A 19,788-nucleotide genomic window follows, 5' to 3' on the forward strand; every position below is an offset into this window, starting at 1 on the left:
GATGGTATTGCGGGCCCTGCGTGGTTCCCTATGGCCAACGCGCCCAGCGCGGGGCTGGCAGCTGTGGACCCCCGGGTCCTGGCCTTGGCTGCTCAGGTCACTGAGAGCACAGAACATGACATCCCCCTGCTACTCCTGAAGTTAAAGGGTAATTAATATCCTTTCTAAAATAAAAGGATGAGGTAGTGAAGTATGGACAGTCCTTCTTCATTCTGCTTCATTAAATACAGAAGATTTTTCTGAATATTTCTGGCAGGGCTGGAAATTCTGTAAGGTTGGTAATATGGCTTTTTCTGAGTGGTATTGAGTAGCGTCTGGCTTGGCAACAATAAGGAGGAGGAGCTGGGGAGCAAATGGAGAGGAAGTATTTTTTCCTTCTCAGCTGTCACCTAGTTTGTAAGACCCCTGCTGAGGTAGGCAAGGATCTTGCACTTGTTCAAATAATTTTTCCCAGTGCTTTTGGGTAGAGAGCCAGAGTGGTCCTCAGTATTTGATTTTTCAGTCTTAACGCAGACATGCAATCTCCAACTCCTGTGTGACTCCCCCTGTCTTTTGCCACATAGCCACTGCTCATAGAAACAGTAGAAACAAGTTAGGTCGTGTTCTAAATTGGGATATAATTATAAGGAAGCTATATGTTTCACAGCGGTTGTGGTTTTATCTGGCCTAGGAAATTCATACAAATGGGCTGTATCCCAGGTGATGTATGTTTTACTACTGAATGTGTAATGAGAAAATGGAAACCTAAGTTTAGCTATCCTTCCCCACTGTCATATAATCTAACAAATGGACTGTAGATGTAGGAGTGAAAAATGCTGACAAAATGTTTTATGCTGCTGTTAGCACTTTTAGAATTACCTTAATCCTGGCTCTGTGTACGCGTACTCCTCTTGAGAGGAAAGAAAAAAAATATTCATCTTGTACATCAGAGTCTTATGTTCCTCTTTCTCTCTCTCCTGCTTTCTTCCCACAGGAATTTTAAATAGTGCTTCCTTGGGATGTGAAGAATCCAAAAAAATTAAGCAAGATATATACAATTATGATCTTACTCAGTACTGCATGCTGGTCCTTAGACAAGACCACTCTCGACTGCGTGGAGGCTGGGCTACTGCTGCCCAGCTAGCAGAGATACTAAGGTAAGAAAGTTGCTAAGAAGTTTTCTTTCTGGCCTTTCATCTTGCTCTTTTTCTTTTCAAGCTGTAATACGTTGTCTCCCATCCAGAACAAGGCTTGTTGTTCAGGAAAGGCCAGGGTTAAAGTGCAGGGAGCAGTCAAGAGCAGAGGGGTCAGGCATAGCCTAATTGGTCCTGTTTAATTCATTCACATTGTGTTTCATTGAGCTGGGTAAACTGTTTGGTGGGAACAGTTTTTGTGTTGGCTTTACCTTTTTTTGTGAACACTACTCGTTAGTGTCAGTTCTTACTCAGTAATTGCTAATTTTGAATTGCAGTTATTTTAAAAAGTTTGTTTACTTAGATTTCATCTTGCAAAAAATCTTCAGCCTGATTGACTCACAGCTTGGCTTTATTCTATTTAAATATCTATTTAAAATACCTATTTTAAATACTATTTACATTTTATACACAACAGAGGACAGTTCCTACAGCCTAGATAGCTTAATGTAGCGATATTGTGAGAAAGGCATAATTAAGGTTAATTCATACCTAGTAAATAAGACAACTTTAGACTCAAATCTCCAGTGATCCAATCTCAGTTTTCAATGTCAGGAAAAACAATAAGTTTTAAATTTTACCCAAGTTGTACTTGATTTTGTCTTAACTAGGGAGCAGAATTCTAAGGCATGAAGCAATTAGGCAGCCATCTCTTATTTATGCCATATTTGCAGTATGAATTTTTAATGCCAGGAATTTCACTAAGAGGTGCAAGATTTATCACCAGAGTTGTGTGATAGTTAAATCATCCCATATAAGCTATTTCAGTATGCAGAGAAAACTGAAATTTATTTTAGCTATAAAAATGTCCTTTTGTAACTAGATGAATCTCAGCTTCATGCCTAGAATTTACTTTCCAAGGGCTTTGGTAAGCTAAGTTTTACGTGTTTGCATTCAGAAAAAGCTAACAAATCCTAGATAAGATGTCAGAAAGCAAAATTCATAAAGAGTTAGCAAGACTTTTGTTGCACTAGTAACAGTACAGAGTACAGAACTGAAAAACTTCTCAGTTGTAAAACATGCAGCTTCGTGTAAAAAGTCTTCCAGAAATGACCGACTTGTTTGCAGTAACATGAGAAAACTGAGATCTGAAGAACTGATTGCTAGCCCACATATATTTCTCAGTTAAAGGAAAGTTATAGACAGACTCGGTGAAGATTTTATGGTAAATATTTTTAATGCATATTTTCATTGCCTGATCTGCACCCACTTCGTCAGATTTCCTTTATCAGGATTTTGCCTACCTTTCTATTTTGCCTTTTTTTTTCTTTATGACCATCTGAGCCCTTCCCTAGCATGTGGAACAAGCCTGAACAGATCCTATGAAGCTCAAGAAGAAAGTGCCTCAGATATACCTTAAACTGAGACATACTACAATAAGTAGCAATATACTTGCTGTCTCCAGTCTGCCAGAGATTCCTCTTCCTTTTGAGGCAACTACCTTGGAGCCAATCACAGCTGTTAACTGTTGTTCAATGTTGAATTGTCCCATGCCAGTGAAGCATTTCTTCTTCAATGACGGGACATTCATTCAAAGCTGTTCCAACAGGCCCTCAACTATTCAAGTTGATTTTTTTTTCTTCCTTTTCTTTTTTTTTTTCCAATCCAGTCATTGTTGTGTAGGACTAGAAGTGAAAGAAGATCCTGAGGAATTTTACAAGAAGTTTCTTCCTTCAGCTATAGACAACCTGCTGGTTTTGGGAAGACGCTTGCAAGCACGATTTATTCGAGCAATCAAGGTATTTAAATTTCGTAGTTAAAAGAGCAGAGAACCTCTGTAAACTTTCCAAGGTTACATGTTGTATAAGTAGGATATTATTCTAGGGACGCTGTATTGTGAAAATTCATTTTCCAGAAATTACAGTAGTTCTTCTCATGCCTTGGAGCTTTGGAACTGAAATCTGTTATTGTGAAGTATTTGGTCCATTACGTGTGCAAAGCTAGTTTGTTGCCATAGGTTTGATTAGAGAGTGTGGCTACTACTTTTCACAGGTTTTAAAGGAGGGAGGAAGGAATGCAATTGTAAGTAGGATAGAAGAATTGGAGCAGTAGGATAGAAAAAAATGCTTTACAAAAGGCAGCATCCCAGTCACGGTAGTGTCCTTTTAACTTTGCATATCATTAGTTCAGTCTTTGTAGCAGCTCTGTTCCCACTGCTTTGTTCAGCTTTACAAAAAAAAGTCTAGGATGTCCTAAGACTTTAAATCAGGTTTGTTGAAGTTTGTTTTGCCATACAGTTTCTGCCATGAAATTGGCAAAAAATTCCAAAAATGCTCACTGCTCCTGAACCTGCATGTTGTGAGCCACAAAGGCAGACTTTGTGAACTCATAGATTTGAGCACATTCTCACATTCTCTCTTGGCAGAGAAGGTTTTTTGCCAGCTAGGTTCCTTCATGCTTTTGAAGCATTCTGAGTTGCAGAATCAGAAGAAGAAAAAACCCAACAAACGAAACCCACAAATAATTTAAATAACTAACCTCATGGATTCTAATTTTTAAAAAGTATCTCCATTTCCCCTTTTAGTATCTCATTTCTTGGCTTACTGTTTTTTTCCACTTAGTCAAAGTTCTCCTGAGGAGTATCGTGGTGGACACCACAAACACTATCAATTCTCAGAAAGTATCAGTAGAGTAGCGTATTTTCTGTTAGTTCAATACTTAAGAAGTCCATTTAGTGCTTAAGAAGGAAGCTTCCTGAATGACATCCCAAGAGACTCAAGTCTTATCCGCAATATGTAATTTCCCCCACACTTTCTTATTATGTCTCAGCCTACATGCTACTTGAGTCATGCTTGTGGGCAAAGATTTCTTTTGAATGCAAATGCAGTCTACTTTATAATTAATTCTTTGGCTTTTAAACCTTGTGGTCTTGGAGGTGACTGGGCACCCAGACTTGGTGCTTGCTCAGTGGAACTTTGGAAATCCCACTCTACCAGTGGAGATTAGTAGCTTATTCTGCCCTCATTTACTTTTTGCACAAGCCTTTGAAGTCAAGTGAAGCACAGAACTAGCTTTCAGAAACTGAAGTGTTGCCAAAACACAGAACAGATAATATTACAGCTTAACTTATTACTGTGACTTTGTATCTCTTGTTGTCAGTAACCAAATACAAAGTTAAACCATGACTGACAGCTGGGACTTGCAGCAGAGATTGAGGAATAGGGCTTTCTGGAGTTTCATTTGTGGAGGCTCAATTAATGTGGGAGATAATAGGCCAAGTGATTTATAACAACATTTGTCAGCAATGTCGTACTAGCAAAAGCCCCTTTGCTGTTCACACACCAAGATTTTAGATTTTCAGTGCCCTGTGGTTCATACCTGGAATACAAACTGTAGACGGTGCATCTCTGTGTGTTCACATATTAAAACCTGGATTCTTCCTGGTCATTTTTTCCAGTCCCGTGTTATCACAGGCAGGCACATCACACAGTCTGTCCGGCAAACTGGTCAAACTTTAGCTTAATAGTGGTTTGTGTTTTGTTCCCAGACCTCCAACCAGGGGGTGCTTCCAAAGCCTCAGCATGCCAGATTTTAGGTACCTTTTCCATTTTAGCTGTGCTCTTGGCCACTTTGTACCCTTTTCCCTCCCCTGTGGTTTAATATTAAATAATATATTTCCCACTTTGTGAATTAAATCTATGATGCATTTGTACTGTGCTATTGTAATCTTAGCCCTCCTATGCTATCAAATGGTTTTTTTAAGGAGTAAGCAAGACCGACCTCTCTCTCTGTTACGGTGTTTTCAGGAATGGATGCTTTTTTCCATACGTTTAGTTTATCTTGATTGATCTCTGGCCTTGAAGGACTCGCAAATTATTTTTTTTGACCGGTGTTCTTACAGTTTCACCAACCTCGTCCAGGAATTTGATGGAGTTTTGGTCTTCAAACCCCTGAAACATGCAGACCTTCCCACTACATCAAGCTGAAGTCCTTAATGAAGATACAGACACATAATTTTACCTACTTCTCTTTTGTTTAGGATGAAGAAAAACAAGATTTTTTACACTGTTTCCAAACAGTAACTGATGCCATCTGCTGGCTGTTCGGTGGGCATATTCAGCTAACAGCATGTGGTAAGGGAAAAGTAAACCCATAAAACACCTGAAAATTTATTTATGGCAAATAAAGGTACTAAGAATCACTCTTAAACTAATCTCCAGCTAGTTTCCTAAATTGAAGTAGATGTTAAATCAATCTTTTAAAATGGTACACTCAACAGAAACAGCAGTATCTAAAATGGAAAAGATCCACTAAAGGGAAATATTAGAGTTCCCCTTCTAGTCTTTCAGAGACTAACATTAAAAATGTTTTCCTGTAATTTTCCTTTGTAATTCTATACCTTAAAAAAAACTTTTTTTTTTCTGATAAGGTACAGTTGATGTTTTTACCTGTGTGTGATTAACATATGCAGAAATTTGACCAAAGTACATTGCCAGCCCTGAAAAGTGGATAGGCTTGAAAACAGATTTCATAAGTTGTTGCCGTACCAGGAATTTTTACAACTGTCTGACAAACTCCACTATACACTTCTGACCAAAAGAAGCTTTCAGCTAAACCAATGGTAATCACACTGATTTTAAAAAGCAGAATTTGGTCTCATTTCTAATATAGAACAAAAACCTAAGGATTGTAAGTTGTGTAACTAAAAATACACATGGCCAGAAAAATTATTAAATATGTAGACAGTGATACACTGGAATAAAAAAGATGTTGCTTTAATGACATCAGTGGACTTGCATTAAATAAACCTGGTGTAACAGATTGTCAAGGTTGAAGTTCTTATCTTTTCTGGATATTGTTGACCCAGTGATAATTCCACTGTTGTAATATGAAACTGGTACTAGTGTAATGTAAAAGGATTTAAAGCTTTTATTCCATTGCAACATCAGTGCCCGAGGGATATCCAAAGGCAGAAAAACAGAGTTTGACATGGTTTTTTGGATGTTGAAGTAGTTTATTTATTCCAGTAAGTTTCAGTGTGAAAATTATAAAAGAGGGAGTTTGTTCCAGAAACAGTATCTGGATTTACTTGCTATGGCTTATGTTCCATAATAAAGTTTTTTTGGTTTATAGTATTTTGAAGTCTGCTGTTCTGTTTGTGTGATTGCTTGTTTCTTTGGGATTTTGTTTGTTTGTTTGTTTTTCAGTACTGCAAAATGATCGCTTCCTGCAGTTGTTAATAACAGATGATGTTGAAACAGCAATTATAACAATGTCTGTTTTACACAGTATTTTGAGGGTCAATAGGTTAGTTACTTTTATAACATTTATTTTTCTGAATTTAAAATTTTAAACTTGGTTCATTACTGCTTGGTAAAATATAACTTTTTCACATACAAGAATTTGTTGGGGTTTTTTCCTAATCCTTACTGTAGAAATACTAAAAATAGCTATTTTGTTTATCTTCTTGTTAAATTGAGGGAATGGGAATCAGTTGATTGAAATAAGAGTTTACATCTGGATCACATTGCAGGTCCAGCTAGCTGTTCAATGCTTGAACATTGAACATGTCTTAAAAGAAGTTACTGTTAAAAAGCTTGTAATTAACACTTCAGTTCTCTTGTGTGTCCACCCCCCAACCCTCCTCACCCATTTTTTTTTTTTCTTTTTAAAGTTCTGTCTTGCTTCAGGTTGATAAGGAGACCCTCCACTCTGTTTTGGATGAACTTGTTTATAAGCTTTTGTCTACCACCAATCCTGTCATAGGAAGCGCTGCTACAAAACTGCTATTGTTGGTGGCAAAACTTTGCAAGCAGCTTGTGAAGTTACTCACAGCTCGCTACAAAGGTTTGTAAACATGCATGGGACCAATCATTCAGCTTTGTCTTACTTTCACTGTGAAAATACGAAGATGGAGATTGCCCGTCTTGGTTCAATAACTATCCAATACAGATGGAAACTGCAGTGGTGTGTTGGGTTTTTCCCCTTTCTTTTCTGTTCATTTTCATTGTAGTTTAAGGTGTCACACCTTGTTCTGTTTCCTAGCTTTACTTTCTTCTGTGTATTGAGGATTCTGCATGTGACAACTTGTCTCTTTAAGCTGTTGTTTGTCACTTCCAACCTGGGCTTTACTTCTTTCTGTGTGACGTTCTGCATGTTTATTCTGTGCAGGTTGGATGTTGAGAGATCCTAGTATCAGGGTGCCTGTTCTGCCATGGTAGGAGCTGTGAGTCATACATCTGCCAGTGTGCTAAGACTCACTAATCCAGAAGCATGAAAGTTTTACTTAAAGCCAACTTCTGACCCTGGCTGTTACAGGGCTGCTTATCTGGTGCTGTTATCAGGTGCTGCTCTGTTACCAAGTGCTGACTCTCTTTTGAGATCCAAGTGATTGGAATGAACTCTCTCCAAGAATTCATGAAAGGAGGTTATCATTTTGTCTTGATGCCTTTAGATGAGGAGGCTAAGTATGCATATAATTTGCTCTATGTTATTAATTATTTGATGAGGTGTTTCATTTAATGTTTCTGTCTCTAGCCTAGCAGGGAGCTCCAGGAAACCCCTTTGTCCTCTGTCATGCCTATGGAGACTAAGAGAAAGGTGTTAATGTTTGTCAGGTCTTTTATATTCTGGATGTTATTGATGAACAAAATTGCTTGCAAGCAGCCTCAGTCCTCTAGGGACAAGGACAGTGAGAAGCAGATATGCTAGACAAAAAGGTCCAATTCCTGTTTTTTACTCTTGTGCTGACTACTTATTAGGCAGTACCAGCCAGATAAATTTCTGGACCAGATGGGCAGCTTTGCCTTCCTTTTTGCCTACAGAACTGAGAAAGGAGAGCTTCCTTTTGATATGAAATTAACTATAACGTGCCTAAGGCTGGTATCACACTGTGGATTCTTGTAAAGCTGCTGTGATGGTTTGATCATCCCAGATGTAAAATGCTGGCTTGTCTGAAGAGCTGCAAGTCTCCATCAAAGGATTATGCTTTATTTTGCTCTGGAATCACTATATGCCACAGTCGTTAAGAGACTCTTCATCTCTCTTCTGTACACATTCTTTTTTTTTTTGTTTGGAGTTAGAATCCTTATGTTAGTTTTCACGCAGGCTTTTCGATACTTTGAGGAACAGCAGCAACAAAGAAAGCATTACAGCATTTCCACCATCTGGCCATCTCATTGAAGTAACTAAGCTTCACAGTGGCTCAGAGCTGTTGCCTGTATGAGGTACTTCAGTGTCAGCCTTCTGTCAGTGAAGGCAGCCTGCTGGAGGTGAGGACATCACCTGAACCTCACACCTTCAAGATCAGCACAGTCATTTCATCAGGTTTCCAGGAGGACCTTTTCTTTTTTCTGCATGTGTTGACACATCTGAAAGGCACACTTGAGGTACTCTCTGTGACTAGCTGAAGGCTGCGTATGACTGTGTAGTCTGTACAGAAACTGGCAAATTGTTGTGTTGAAGCCATAGGACTTCTGTGAGGGAGCTGCTTTGTGTAGCCAGGCTACATGCTTTTTGCAGAGCTTGGGCAGCCTTGGGGCACCACTGACTCCATTTGGAGTCTCACCTGTCTCTCTCCTCAAGTGTCTTAACTGTCATCATCTTTCCAAAATGGGGCATGTGTGATAGAAACAGAGGTGTCATTTCTGTTCACATGAAGGACTCTGTGCTCCATATCTAGATCCTCTACGTATATATGATGGATTATTCCTTGGAGTCTTCCAGCATCATATACTTATGGGCAATGATTTGACGATGGAAAAGTTACTTGAATCCGCAGTTCTTCAGGAGGGTATCGAAACACATGTCTACTTCCTGACCTCCTCCCTTTTCCCTCCAACTTTGTGTAGAACTGTCAAGCTCTGGGATTTGTCTGATACAAAGCTCAAAAGCATGAGTTACTGTCTGTCTCTGTCCTGTGTGCAGCACAGGGAGTGTGTGTGTGTGTGTGTGTGTTGTGGGGTGAGCACAAGAGTGCTTTTTTGCTACTGCAAACCTATTTTGTCTCAGGGATTGTGTACACATGTACACAGAATTAGACTATGCTATACAGATAAGACATTGAAGTTCTAAATAAATACATTTCATTATGAAAAATATGAAAGCAGTGCTAATAAAACTTAGCACTTGTGTGGTGCTTTACATCCTTTTAGCACCTTGCAATGACTTGCTGATAAGACATTGAAAGTACACTGATAATTTAACTGCCAGTTATGTAGACACAAGAGATAGTGTCTTGGGCATACAAAATTACAGTCACTATATAATACTTGTCTTTGATGTTTGGAACACTAGATATTCATTGATAATATTCAGCATTGATACTCAAAGGTGACTGATGGTGTTCAGCTCTCTTTGCATATAGAATCAGATTTGATTTTTTGACTTGAAAATTGTTAGTTTGAGATTCTGAAAAGAAGAATTCACCTTAGTGGTATCACATGCTGCTGCTTTCTCTCTTAGGATTAAAAGAGCTTTTAAGTAAACAGTGGACTGGCAAAGGATTTGACAGGGATCTCAGTCAACTCCTGGACCTGCTGTTCTTGGAACAATCCAATGGAAAAGGAGAAATTCAGGTGCTTAAATTTAATGAGACTTTTGTATGTGAAATCCTAGTTACATGCAATTTATATATGTTTAGTATGGATTTACTCTATCACTTTGACACTTTTCAAAGCCTGTGTTATTTTTTCACTATATTAATGGACTTTTAAATGTTCTATTTATTATTTTTTTCTCTCCTTAAATTTTGGAGACATCAAGAGAGTATCCAGTGATTAAGGTATGGGACTTTGACTTTCTGTTGCAGATTTACCATAGACTTCTATACAGCTGTAGGGGCTGGGAAATAATTTAGTTTTGTTAACTGTAAACCAAAAATAACTCTATCTGCTTTTCTCACATCAGTGTTACCAATTCAGATCTCTGAATTCTAGGCAGTATTCACATAGAATTAAGTCATATTATAAAAATGTTCAGTAACAACAGCTTTTGGGCTGTGTTCCAAATAAAAGAGACAATGTGTGTTTTATGCTTTCTTACCAAAATCTTACATGCAGGTTTCTCAGAGACAGTACTTTAAAGGAAATCAGAGTTGTTTGTGTTTTGTCTTGTTTGTTTGTGGTTTTCTTTTTGTTTTAAATTCCATTCAAGACTAGAATTTTTTTTTTCACATTTGCTGCATTTCAGTGACTTCTAGTCATACTGCAAACCTAACATTTTTCATGCTGCTAATTCTCCAAAATTGTCTTTCTGTCCTCTTCTGTTTTGATTGCTTCACCATTTGAAATACCAGTTGCTTCAGGTGTTTTAAATATCAAATTTCTAACATCGATTAATGCAGCTAATGTAAATTTTATGTTTGTGCTGTAGATTCATTTGTTTGCCAGAGAGTGCATCAATCCAGATGATCAGATTAGCTGCCTTTGGAGCAAGTACAGGTGTCATGAGAATAACTATCTTGTAGGACCTTAAAGTCCCAAAGCTGGTACAAATACTGAATTTTGATGCATTTGAAAACTGATGTATTTTGGTGAAATGTTGAGATTTTTCCAAATATGCAAGCAGTAATAAAGTGCTTCTATATGCAGAGAAAGTATTCTACCAACTGCTTTATTAATTTCAGAGGCAGCATCAAGCAGCTTGTATAATCCAGGCTGTGTGGAGAGGATTTCAGACAAGAAAAAGGCTGAAAAAACTTCCCCAGGCAGTGACCACTGTACAGAGGAGCTTCAGGTAAACAATATGGCTTTGTAAAAAGCACTAAAGAGAAGAATCTAGTAAGAAGGTTTGATTTGTTTTTTTCTCAGGTCAGAGTCACAGGAAGAATTTAGGTAATCTAATCCTATCTCCTACGTGAAGTAGACCCAGCCTCAAAATGGGATCTGGCTGCTTGGGGCTGTATCCAGTTCTGGAGGTCTCCAAGGATGGAGATCCCATCATCTCACTTGGTCCCTGTCCTGGTGCTGGCATGACTTGCCTTGTCCACAGAGCTCTCCCCTCATGCACAGAGCCAGTCACCTCATCACAGAAAGCAGTTGGGCTGATCAGAAATTACTTGCCTGTGATAAATCTACATTGCCTGTTCCCGTTCACTTCCTGTCCTTCCTGCAAATAGCTTCCATCAGGATTTCTTCCCAAGTCCCGTTCTTGGGCTGATCAAGAGGTCTTTCATCTTTAAGATGCCTTTTCCAAGTCTGCTGTTATTTCTGAAATATAAAGGTAATGTACTGCCAATATGAGCTGTTTCACTACAGATTCTTTTAGCAGAAACATCCAAACAATGTGCTTTTCCAGCAGTACCAAATTGCCACTTCTGGTGCCAAAAGCTCCAACTGTCCCTTTCCCAGCTGCCAAATTTCTCCATGAAAAAAACTTACTTCTATGATGCTTTTGTATGTTTTCAGTGTAAAAATTGATGGCATATGGAAAACTAAAAGTGTGGCACACTGTAGCATGGGATTGCACTAAATAGATGATGTACTGGCAGTTCACAGTTTATGGAGGAATTTTGTGTCAAGTTATTTGAATGTGGAGCTGTCCTGGAGTTTCCAATCTGCCATGCCAGAGTGCTGCAGAAACCAAGGACCATAGTGCTTGCTCAGTATAGCATTTACAAGACCTTGTTCTTCATTAATATTTGAAATCTTTGACTCTCAGAAGTGCAGTCACTTGAATGACCTAGAAATGGTATCCTCTGACTGGGAGCACCACAGAAGAATGAAGCTACATAAATAATGCTTGTCTTAGTTGAAGTAGGATTTCAGCAGTAATGTTAGCACATGTTGGGTTAACTCTTTTGAGGAATTTAGTGTGAATTTAACATAGATTAAGGAATCTAAATCAAGTTCAGACTCCACAGCAGGTTTTTTCAACCTTTTTTTTTATGCACATGTTGAGAACTATTGTGTCAAAACTAGATCTTAGAAATCAATTAGTCTTATCACATTGCATTATGATCAAGGTGATAGAAAGCAGGCAATTACAATTTGTCATCTAGACAGGCAAGAAAATATTGGACAATCTAGGGTGTAATCTTTAAATTCTGGAGGATTTGCAAATTCTGCTCGCAGGGGCAAGCAGAGTGTCCATTGAGGGCCACTAACCACTCCAGCTTTTGTGCTGAAACTCCAAGAATGAGTCACTCCTCTTCACTCAACCGTACACTTTGAGCCAATATTCCTTCCCTTATCAGGCACCTTGCAAGCCTGCAAGCCAAAATCATAGCCCAGGAAACTTGGATGATAGGCTAAGACGTGACACAGTAAAGCAGAAGGGAGAGGGCAGTAAGGCTGTCAGCAATGAAGCTACTTGACTTTCTTGTGTCATATTTTCAGTATTGTAAGCATTAGTGCATGGCTCTTAAGTAGTTCTTGAGTCATTTAGACATTTGAATGTATTGGTTTAACACTGAGAGGAATGGAAATGTATTCATATTCTTACAGTTGTGTGTTGATGGCTCAGTCAGTCCCAGCGTACTGAGAGCAGTGTAGTAACTGTACAGCTCCAGTGTTGGCTCTTTTCTGTGTAAAAAAGGTAAAAGCTGCATTAGTGTTATGCTGAAAAATAGCAATACTGTAAGCATGACTTTAGAAAACCTTCCAAGAGGACTTCTGAATTTTTAAGTCAGGGTTTGGTTGTATTCACAGATTTATTTTAGAACAAGTATGGTTAAACACTGCTGAGGTTGAAACTCCAGACTTGGCTCACCTGCAGCTCCAGTAGAAGATCTTAAACTCTGCAAGTCATAAACTTCTGAAACTCTGTAGTTTCACAAGTGTCTCCTTGGTGAATATTAGCGCCTGTAATCTCTCCTTGAAGTTTGTTCATTGTTACATAGCTAATTACAGAACTGTTAAAATAGCAATAGTTTGTATTAATCATGTGTGAAAAAGCAAACCATTTTACATATGTATAAATTCATGTTCAGAGAGAGACTGATCTGTGCCATGAACTGCTGAAGGAAGTGTGGATCTTTGTGTGTATTTTGCTTCTGTTCAGAAGCATTTCCCTGTCACGGTGTGGTCTTGTGCAAACAAGTATGTCCTATTAGGAGGAACAGAGAATGAAGAAGAACATGTGTTTTGCAGACTACGTGGGAAAGAATCAATATCAAAGAAACATTTAAATACCTGACAGATTTTTTGGGTAGTTTCACAGACGCACACTTGAGACGTTCATGAAACATTCTTGTAGTTTTCCACCTAGGGCAGCTTATAAAAATTTCTAGGGAAAATTATTAATAGTTTTATCAAGAAAATGCCATCAAAAGTCCTGTTTGACCCTGTGATATCATTCCACTTAGAAGTATAATATGTGCCTGCCTGGATTAAAAATGCAAAGATTTACATCTCCAATTCACAGAAATGTGTGGGCTGAAAACCTCTAGATTCCTTGAGACTATTCCGATGTATTCATATGTATCATGATCTGTCTCTGTCGGTAGATGTGTGGCACGCTCCAAGGCTGCATTACTGTCATAAAAGGATTATAGCCTCTCAGATCATGGTGGAGGCTGTTTTATCAGTTAGGGCTAGATCTTTAAATCCAGAGCATCTGTTTTACAATGTTCCTGCCATCCCATCTTTCCCCACCCAGTTACAGACACTGAGGAGAAAGTATGGTTGGTGGAAAAATTACAGCTCCATTTATGCTAACAATGGGAAACATACAAATAACTCAACAGTACTCTGAGTCTAAAGGTATGTGACATGCAGCAATACCAACATTGCTGGACGTTAGTTCTAGTCTACAGCCTGTTTTTTTCCCACTCTTTCTGGCACCCCTTATGCCTGTGCTCTGTCCATTTGTTCTCTTTCCTAGTGCTTAAGGTGCTCCTTTCATCATCCCTGGAAAAGTGCTAGAGGAAAGCAGAACTGGGCTGTGGGCCCAGTTGGGTACTCAGGTCCTGAGCAGGCAAGTGATTTTGCTGCAGTAGAAGAAGAGGAGGAGTCACATCTTTACCTCCATTATGGGGTGAACTCATAAAGTCTAATGCATTAAACCACTAATGAGGGCAGGTCCATTGAGATGAGAAGGAGTAGTGAAGGGAGGAGGAACCCTAGCTCACAGCTCCTCATGCTTCACTGAGACCACGTCCAAGTCGTCTCAGTAATTATTAGTATTGATACATCACTACATTTAGTATTAATATATTAGTCTCTATATTAATATGCTAGTGTGTATATAATTGATATACGGGCTATTATTAGCTTAAACACTCCATGGCCAGTTACGGAGCTTCCATTTGTCTTATCTGTGAAACATCTGCTGGGGCTTCTCCAGTGCCAAGCACAGTGGGGCAACATCCTAACCTCAAATTACAACAACTGGTACAGATCAGGAAGAATTTGCAAGAAAATTCTTTCCTAGTGTTGTGTTAACAAAGTTGATGGAGAAAATGTGTCTCTATTTCCTGGAGGAAAAAACCTCTCCAAATTTAAGAAGTGAGCCTTAGCAACCAACATTCTGATCCGCTCTGCAGTCGGTACAAAAATAATAGTATGTATTACAGAAAGCAGGTGTCATGCATGCTGATGAATGCACTGGAAAAGGAGCATAGTGGAGCAGGTGGCTAATGCTGCTTTACCTCTTCCTTAAATGATGGAATCAGAATTACTGTTCTAGTTCATGCTAGCTGTGAAAGTGCCACATGGAGCATTGTTCCTTTCAGGGTCCTTAGAACTTTATCCTAAGTAAAATATATCCTTTGATTTGATAGCAGATTGAGTGACTGGCTCAGAATTTGTTATGGCTCTAGATAGTGTGCTAATTTGTTAACTTGCAGGTGGTTTCTCATTGCTTGGTGTGGTCCTGCAGCCGACAGCTGGGATGGCAGATTATTTTGTGGATTTCTTCCCTTGATGCTGGACCATTTAGCACAAAGAAAAAGAGAGATGCATTTAAGACATTTACAACTTAAGCTAATTGTTAATGTATTCGTGTATTGCAGGGCTAAACAAGAACAGGAGCTGCAGCATTTAAAAAAACAGAAGGAAGATGAGGCTCTTAAACTGCAAATGCAACTTCAGAGACAGAGGGCAGTGAGACTCTTCCATGAACGACAGCTGGCCTTACTGGAAATAATCCATGCCAGTATGTTTTATATTAAACTATATCAGAAGATTAAACTGGATCTCTTTAAGAACAGTTTCCCCAAATGTATTTCCTAATCTTGCATGCCTCTTTGCACTGTAGTCTTACTGTCTCTTCTCCTGACTCAAATTATCTGATAGAGAACATACAAATTCTACAAGTGCTCAGTAACTATGGATCAAGATCTCCTGCCTTCAAAATGGCACAGGAGAAAGGGAGACCCAGTTTCCTTGTGTTTCGTAGCACTGTTGCAGTTACGAGTCTCTGAGACATGGCCCACAGCTAGCAGAGCTTGGATGAAGAAGACAAAGAGGGGTTTGTAACTGATAGCACCCAAGCATTTTTTTCTACTATCTAGTTTGAGGATTAAAGGTGCAAGTTGTTAAGAGATCTCAACCCACAGTCTTATAACTGGATTTTTGTTACGTTTGTAGGTCAGGTAAATAAGTACATGGAGGAAATGGAGGGGAAATCAGCATTAACTATCCAGAGGTTCTGGCGAGGATATAGAGCAAGAAGACATTTTCTTCAACAGAGACAATCTCTTAAGGAGTATAAAGCAGCTGTCATCATTCAGAAAGCAGTAAGTACATGTTCTTTGTTTTAACATTAGATAGGACTGAGTGGATTACTGCAGTGCCTCAGAAAACTCTGTTTATTCTTTTACTGTCAATGTAGCCATAATTTATTAAAAAATTATTCAGAGGATGATAGTCTAGAGCCATAAGTTGCTTAGATGCTTTAAAACTTGCATAAGTTACAAAGCCTGATAGAGTCTTGTAACTAAAATATAGGAGTTGCCACTTTGAAACCTAAGGTTGGAATTTCGCCACACTACAGATGAGTCACTAATTTATTTTGAGTGTTCTTACTTACTATTTAGTATTCATGCTGACCATTGCATGTTGTCTTTTTAGCATCATAATTAAATTTATGCTTTAACAGATGCAGTACAGAAACATTTTTCTTTCACTAATTGATGACAAACAGAGCAAGAAGACAAACTCAAACTGTCATATTCTCATATGTTCTTTACAAAGGCCTGTAAATTCTTGGAAAAACAGAGAAGGAAGAGACTTCTCTCTCCTTGGAAAGATCCCAAGGGACTGACTGATGAGCAGAGACTAGCTTTGCAGCAGAAGGTGGATGACTACATCAAATTACATCCGGTCTGTTTCTTAGTCATTTCATAATTCGCATAAATGATGCAACATAAAATACTGCAGGGATGAAATATATTCAGCTTTATAAATTCTGATCAAGATAATCCATGTGAGGTATGCATATATTAACCCTGCTTGTTTGAGTGCAAAGTATCGGTATATTGGGGATTTTAGCCATTAATCTAATAAAAAGGGTCAAAGCAAACTTTAATTGGAAAATTTATATACGTGCTGAGAGAGCTACAGAGGAAGCAAAATTATTAAGTTAACAATTAAGAACAGCATTTGCTTTCCTTGTTTAGACATTATTCTGTCCCCAACAGATTTAAAATAACCAGCTCCTAATGATAATAAACTTATTTTCCTCCAGGCTTCCCAAATGTCAGAAGAAATGAGTAAAGAATTACATATGCAGGCCCAGGAAAAGCTGGCACACTTCCTGTTGAGGAGCAGACTGGATCAGAGAGCAGCGCAGCAGAGAGAGACGTTACTGGCTCAGGTCAACACCGATGTGGAGCTGCTAATGAGTATGTGACTGCTCTGGTCATGGTTTTGATTACCGTTTGGATTAGACTAATTTAGAGAGAAAATTAGAGGGAAGAGTGATAAAGCCTCGTTTCAAAACTGAAATATCTTTCTTCCTTTACCATATGCCTTATCTTGAGATTCAGGCTTTGTTAGAAATTATCCCGGTGTTGCTATAGGGTAAGTATATATGCCTGCTTTTCAAGGAGCAGCTTATTCTCCTGCTAGAAGTCTCTCTCTGATATGTTCTCAAACAAAGCAATGACCCTAGAAAAGGCATTAAAATTTCTAAGAAGAGGATCTCACACAACTGCTTCCTCTACATTTGTTTTGCTTTGTTTGGTTTTCTCATGTTGTAAGTGGCTGGTTGAAGCATTCTCACCTCTTCCAGATAAAGAGGGAAATCTCCAAGCTATGAATTCTGAGTCTCGTTTTCATTTTCTCTGGCCTGGCATTTTTGAAACAGAAGTCACTATTGCGCTATCTTAATTCCAGACAAGTAGGCTGGAGTGAAAGAGCGAGAATAGCAAACTGCAACCACCAGAGAGCACCCAAGCAGGACAAAATTCAGCGAGTTGCTGGATTCTGTTACTTAGACTGTCACATGCTGTGTCACTGCAGCTCATCGCTCCATGTGCCAGAGCAGTGGAAACACTACGCTGGTGTCACTCTGCACCAGGAGCATTGATCCAGCAGTAACAACCAGGACCTCCTTTCCCTTAGGTCATAGTTTCACAAGAAGTCATTTTTTGGTGGCTGCCACCACTTGGATGAAGTAGTCCTGCTTTCCCCCTGCTTCTTCCTCCCCCATTTTGGTTTTTTTTTTCAGATGAGCCTTAATTTGGGTTAAACGTCTGCAATCAGGTTTATCATGCAGCCATGAAGTTGTAATGCCAGCATGGGGAAAGGAGTGACCTAGGGCAGTGGGAAGTGAGAGGGTAGTGCTCCTTCTCTGTTTGAAATAAGTAATTTGTTTGAAATGCGTAAATATGTATCATAAAAAAACAAAATACAGAAAAATGTTCTCCTTGTTCTTACAGATGCTCCAGGGTTAGCAGAGACCACAGAAAAAGATCTTGATGTCTTTAAGAGTCGATCAATCCCTGTAGCTACCAAGGCAATACAATCCCACAACACTATGCTGAAATACACTTGGTGGCCATGGTGGAAGAAGCTTGGAGATGAGTCTGTGGAGGATGATGTCATTCCTGATGATGCCCTAAATGCAGAACTGGGAACTCTGTTTATTAGTGGAAGGAAATCCTTCTAGGTAACAGGCAGAAGAATTTCTTACTCAACCAGACTCATACCTTGCACTATGTATTCACTTGGGTGTGTTTTTAAGGAAGGAAAACACTTGAATTGTAAGATAAGCACTGAAAAAGACCAAAGCCTTATTTTTGTGCATTTATTTATCTTATTAGGAATCTCTTCCTGTACATCAACAGTTAGATGCTACTGATTGTGCTGTTGCAAATAGGATTTAAATACTGTAGTTGTAAATGAGGATATTTTGTAATTTGTATCACTTTAAAATTAAGTTCATAACTTTTCAGTTCTTATTCACAATTGAATGCATAACGAATCACACCAATGTCAAAGCCTGGGCTTTTAGAGCAAAACATTTTATCAGGTGATGTGCTCCAAAATAAAAATGGATTCAGGACAAACCAAGACATCAATAAGAAGTCAAGCAAGCACTAGGCAGGCTGGGTGCTTACAGCAGGGCAGAACAGCTAACTGCAGTCAGCACAAGAAAGCTTGGCCTGAGGAACCTCCACCACTCTTGGTAGCAACAAGGGAAAAAGCAAGGGGAGAAAAAAAAAACACCAATATTCTTGGATTATGCTTTTCTTTAAAAGCACGCAGTTCTTTCCACAGCCAGTGCAGTGTGTTGTAACATGGGCACAGTTCAAACTGTTACATGGGGTTGTTGCTTCAGTGTGACTATCTGGACAATCGGCTCTATCTTCTTAAACCATGCAGGTGCTATTTAATCCAGGAGGGTCTCCCGCACATGGCCTCTGAAGTCACTGTGACCCAGTACGCAGTAGAAACCTACGGTTGAGGTCTGAAAGATGCTGCTTACTGGTGTGCCCAGAAAGCAAGGGGAGCTTAAAGCTGCAGCTAGTGACATAGGTGCTAGCGCTATTTTTCAGGTTGGATCTTCCCTCACTGCAGAAGAGAAAGCAGCACAGTGATTTCTGCCAGTTGTATGTGGGCAGTAATACTGGTTCAGCATGTTTGTTTTCCATTCTCTCTAGAAGGTTTTGAGTTTTAATTTTAGTGGAGATGAATGGAAAACAAATAAATAGAAATAGTGGGCAGAAGGCCAAGCCCATTCAGATGCAGCTGATACATTGAAATTAATAATTGGGCAGCTGCCAAGAGGAAGAGCTGTGCTCTAGGTTTGGTTTTGTTTAGTGTTTTTTTTCAGAGCTGTGATTTGGAAAGCAGTGAATTGGCTCTCAATTCCGTTCCTGGAGAGTTAAGTGGTGGAAGTATTAAGTATTTGCCAGAGCACTTGCATGTGTCTGTTGAGTTACTGTTCTGCATAGCCCTGCTATTTGTTTTAGGCTGTCCCCATAACGAGACAGATGCCCTACCAGCAGCAGGGTGGAGGGGCTGGGAGGCAGTCACCAAGTGCTCCAGGAGATGGATGTTACCCTCCTATCCCAGCTGCTGCCAAGCTCTGGCACTGGAAAGAGCCCAGCATCTCTGGATGAGCTGCAGCAAGCCAGCTGTTCCCTCACAAATACACCACTACCCTGTGCACATCATAGTCCCCTCTGCCGTGTAGCCACTGACCCAAAATATTTGGAGACAACAGCCTCAAATGTTACATTTACTTCTAATCACCCTTATTTTAAAAGCATTTTAGCACAGGGGGTTGT

The 19,788-nt window shown here is 39.2% G+C and overlaps 1 protein-coding gene across 1 annotated transcript; it reads left to right on the forward strand.

The window, feature by feature from the left end:
* The first annotated feature begins 30 nt into the window (after positions 1-30).
* Positions 31-18,164, forward strand: IQCB1 (IQ motif containing B1). The gene is made up of 13 exons (XM_010179266.1): positions 31-148; positions 974-1,136; positions 2,782-2,911; positions 5,152-5,245; positions 6,320-6,419; positions 6,787-6,959; positions 9,576-9,688; positions 10,738-10,847; positions 15,064-15,206; positions 15,641-15,789; positions 16,247-16,375; positions 16,740-16,896; positions 17,935-18,164. The coding sequence occupies exons 1-13, from the start codon at positions 31-33 to the stop codon at positions 18,162-18,164; spliced, it is 1,809 nt and encodes a 602-aa protein (XP_010177568.1).
* The last annotated feature ends 1,624 nt before the right edge of the window (positions 18,165-19,788 follow it).

The sequence above is a fragment of the Mesitornis unicolor genome, unplaced genomic scaffold (assembly GCF_000695765.1).
Source record: "Mesitornis unicolor isolate BGI_N332 unplaced genomic scaffold, ASM69576v1 scaffold36692, whole genome shotgun sequence".
NCBI classification, from domain to species: domain Eukaryota; kingdom Metazoa; phylum Chordata; class Aves; order Mesitornithiformes; family Mesitornithidae; genus Mesitornis; species Mesitornis unicolor.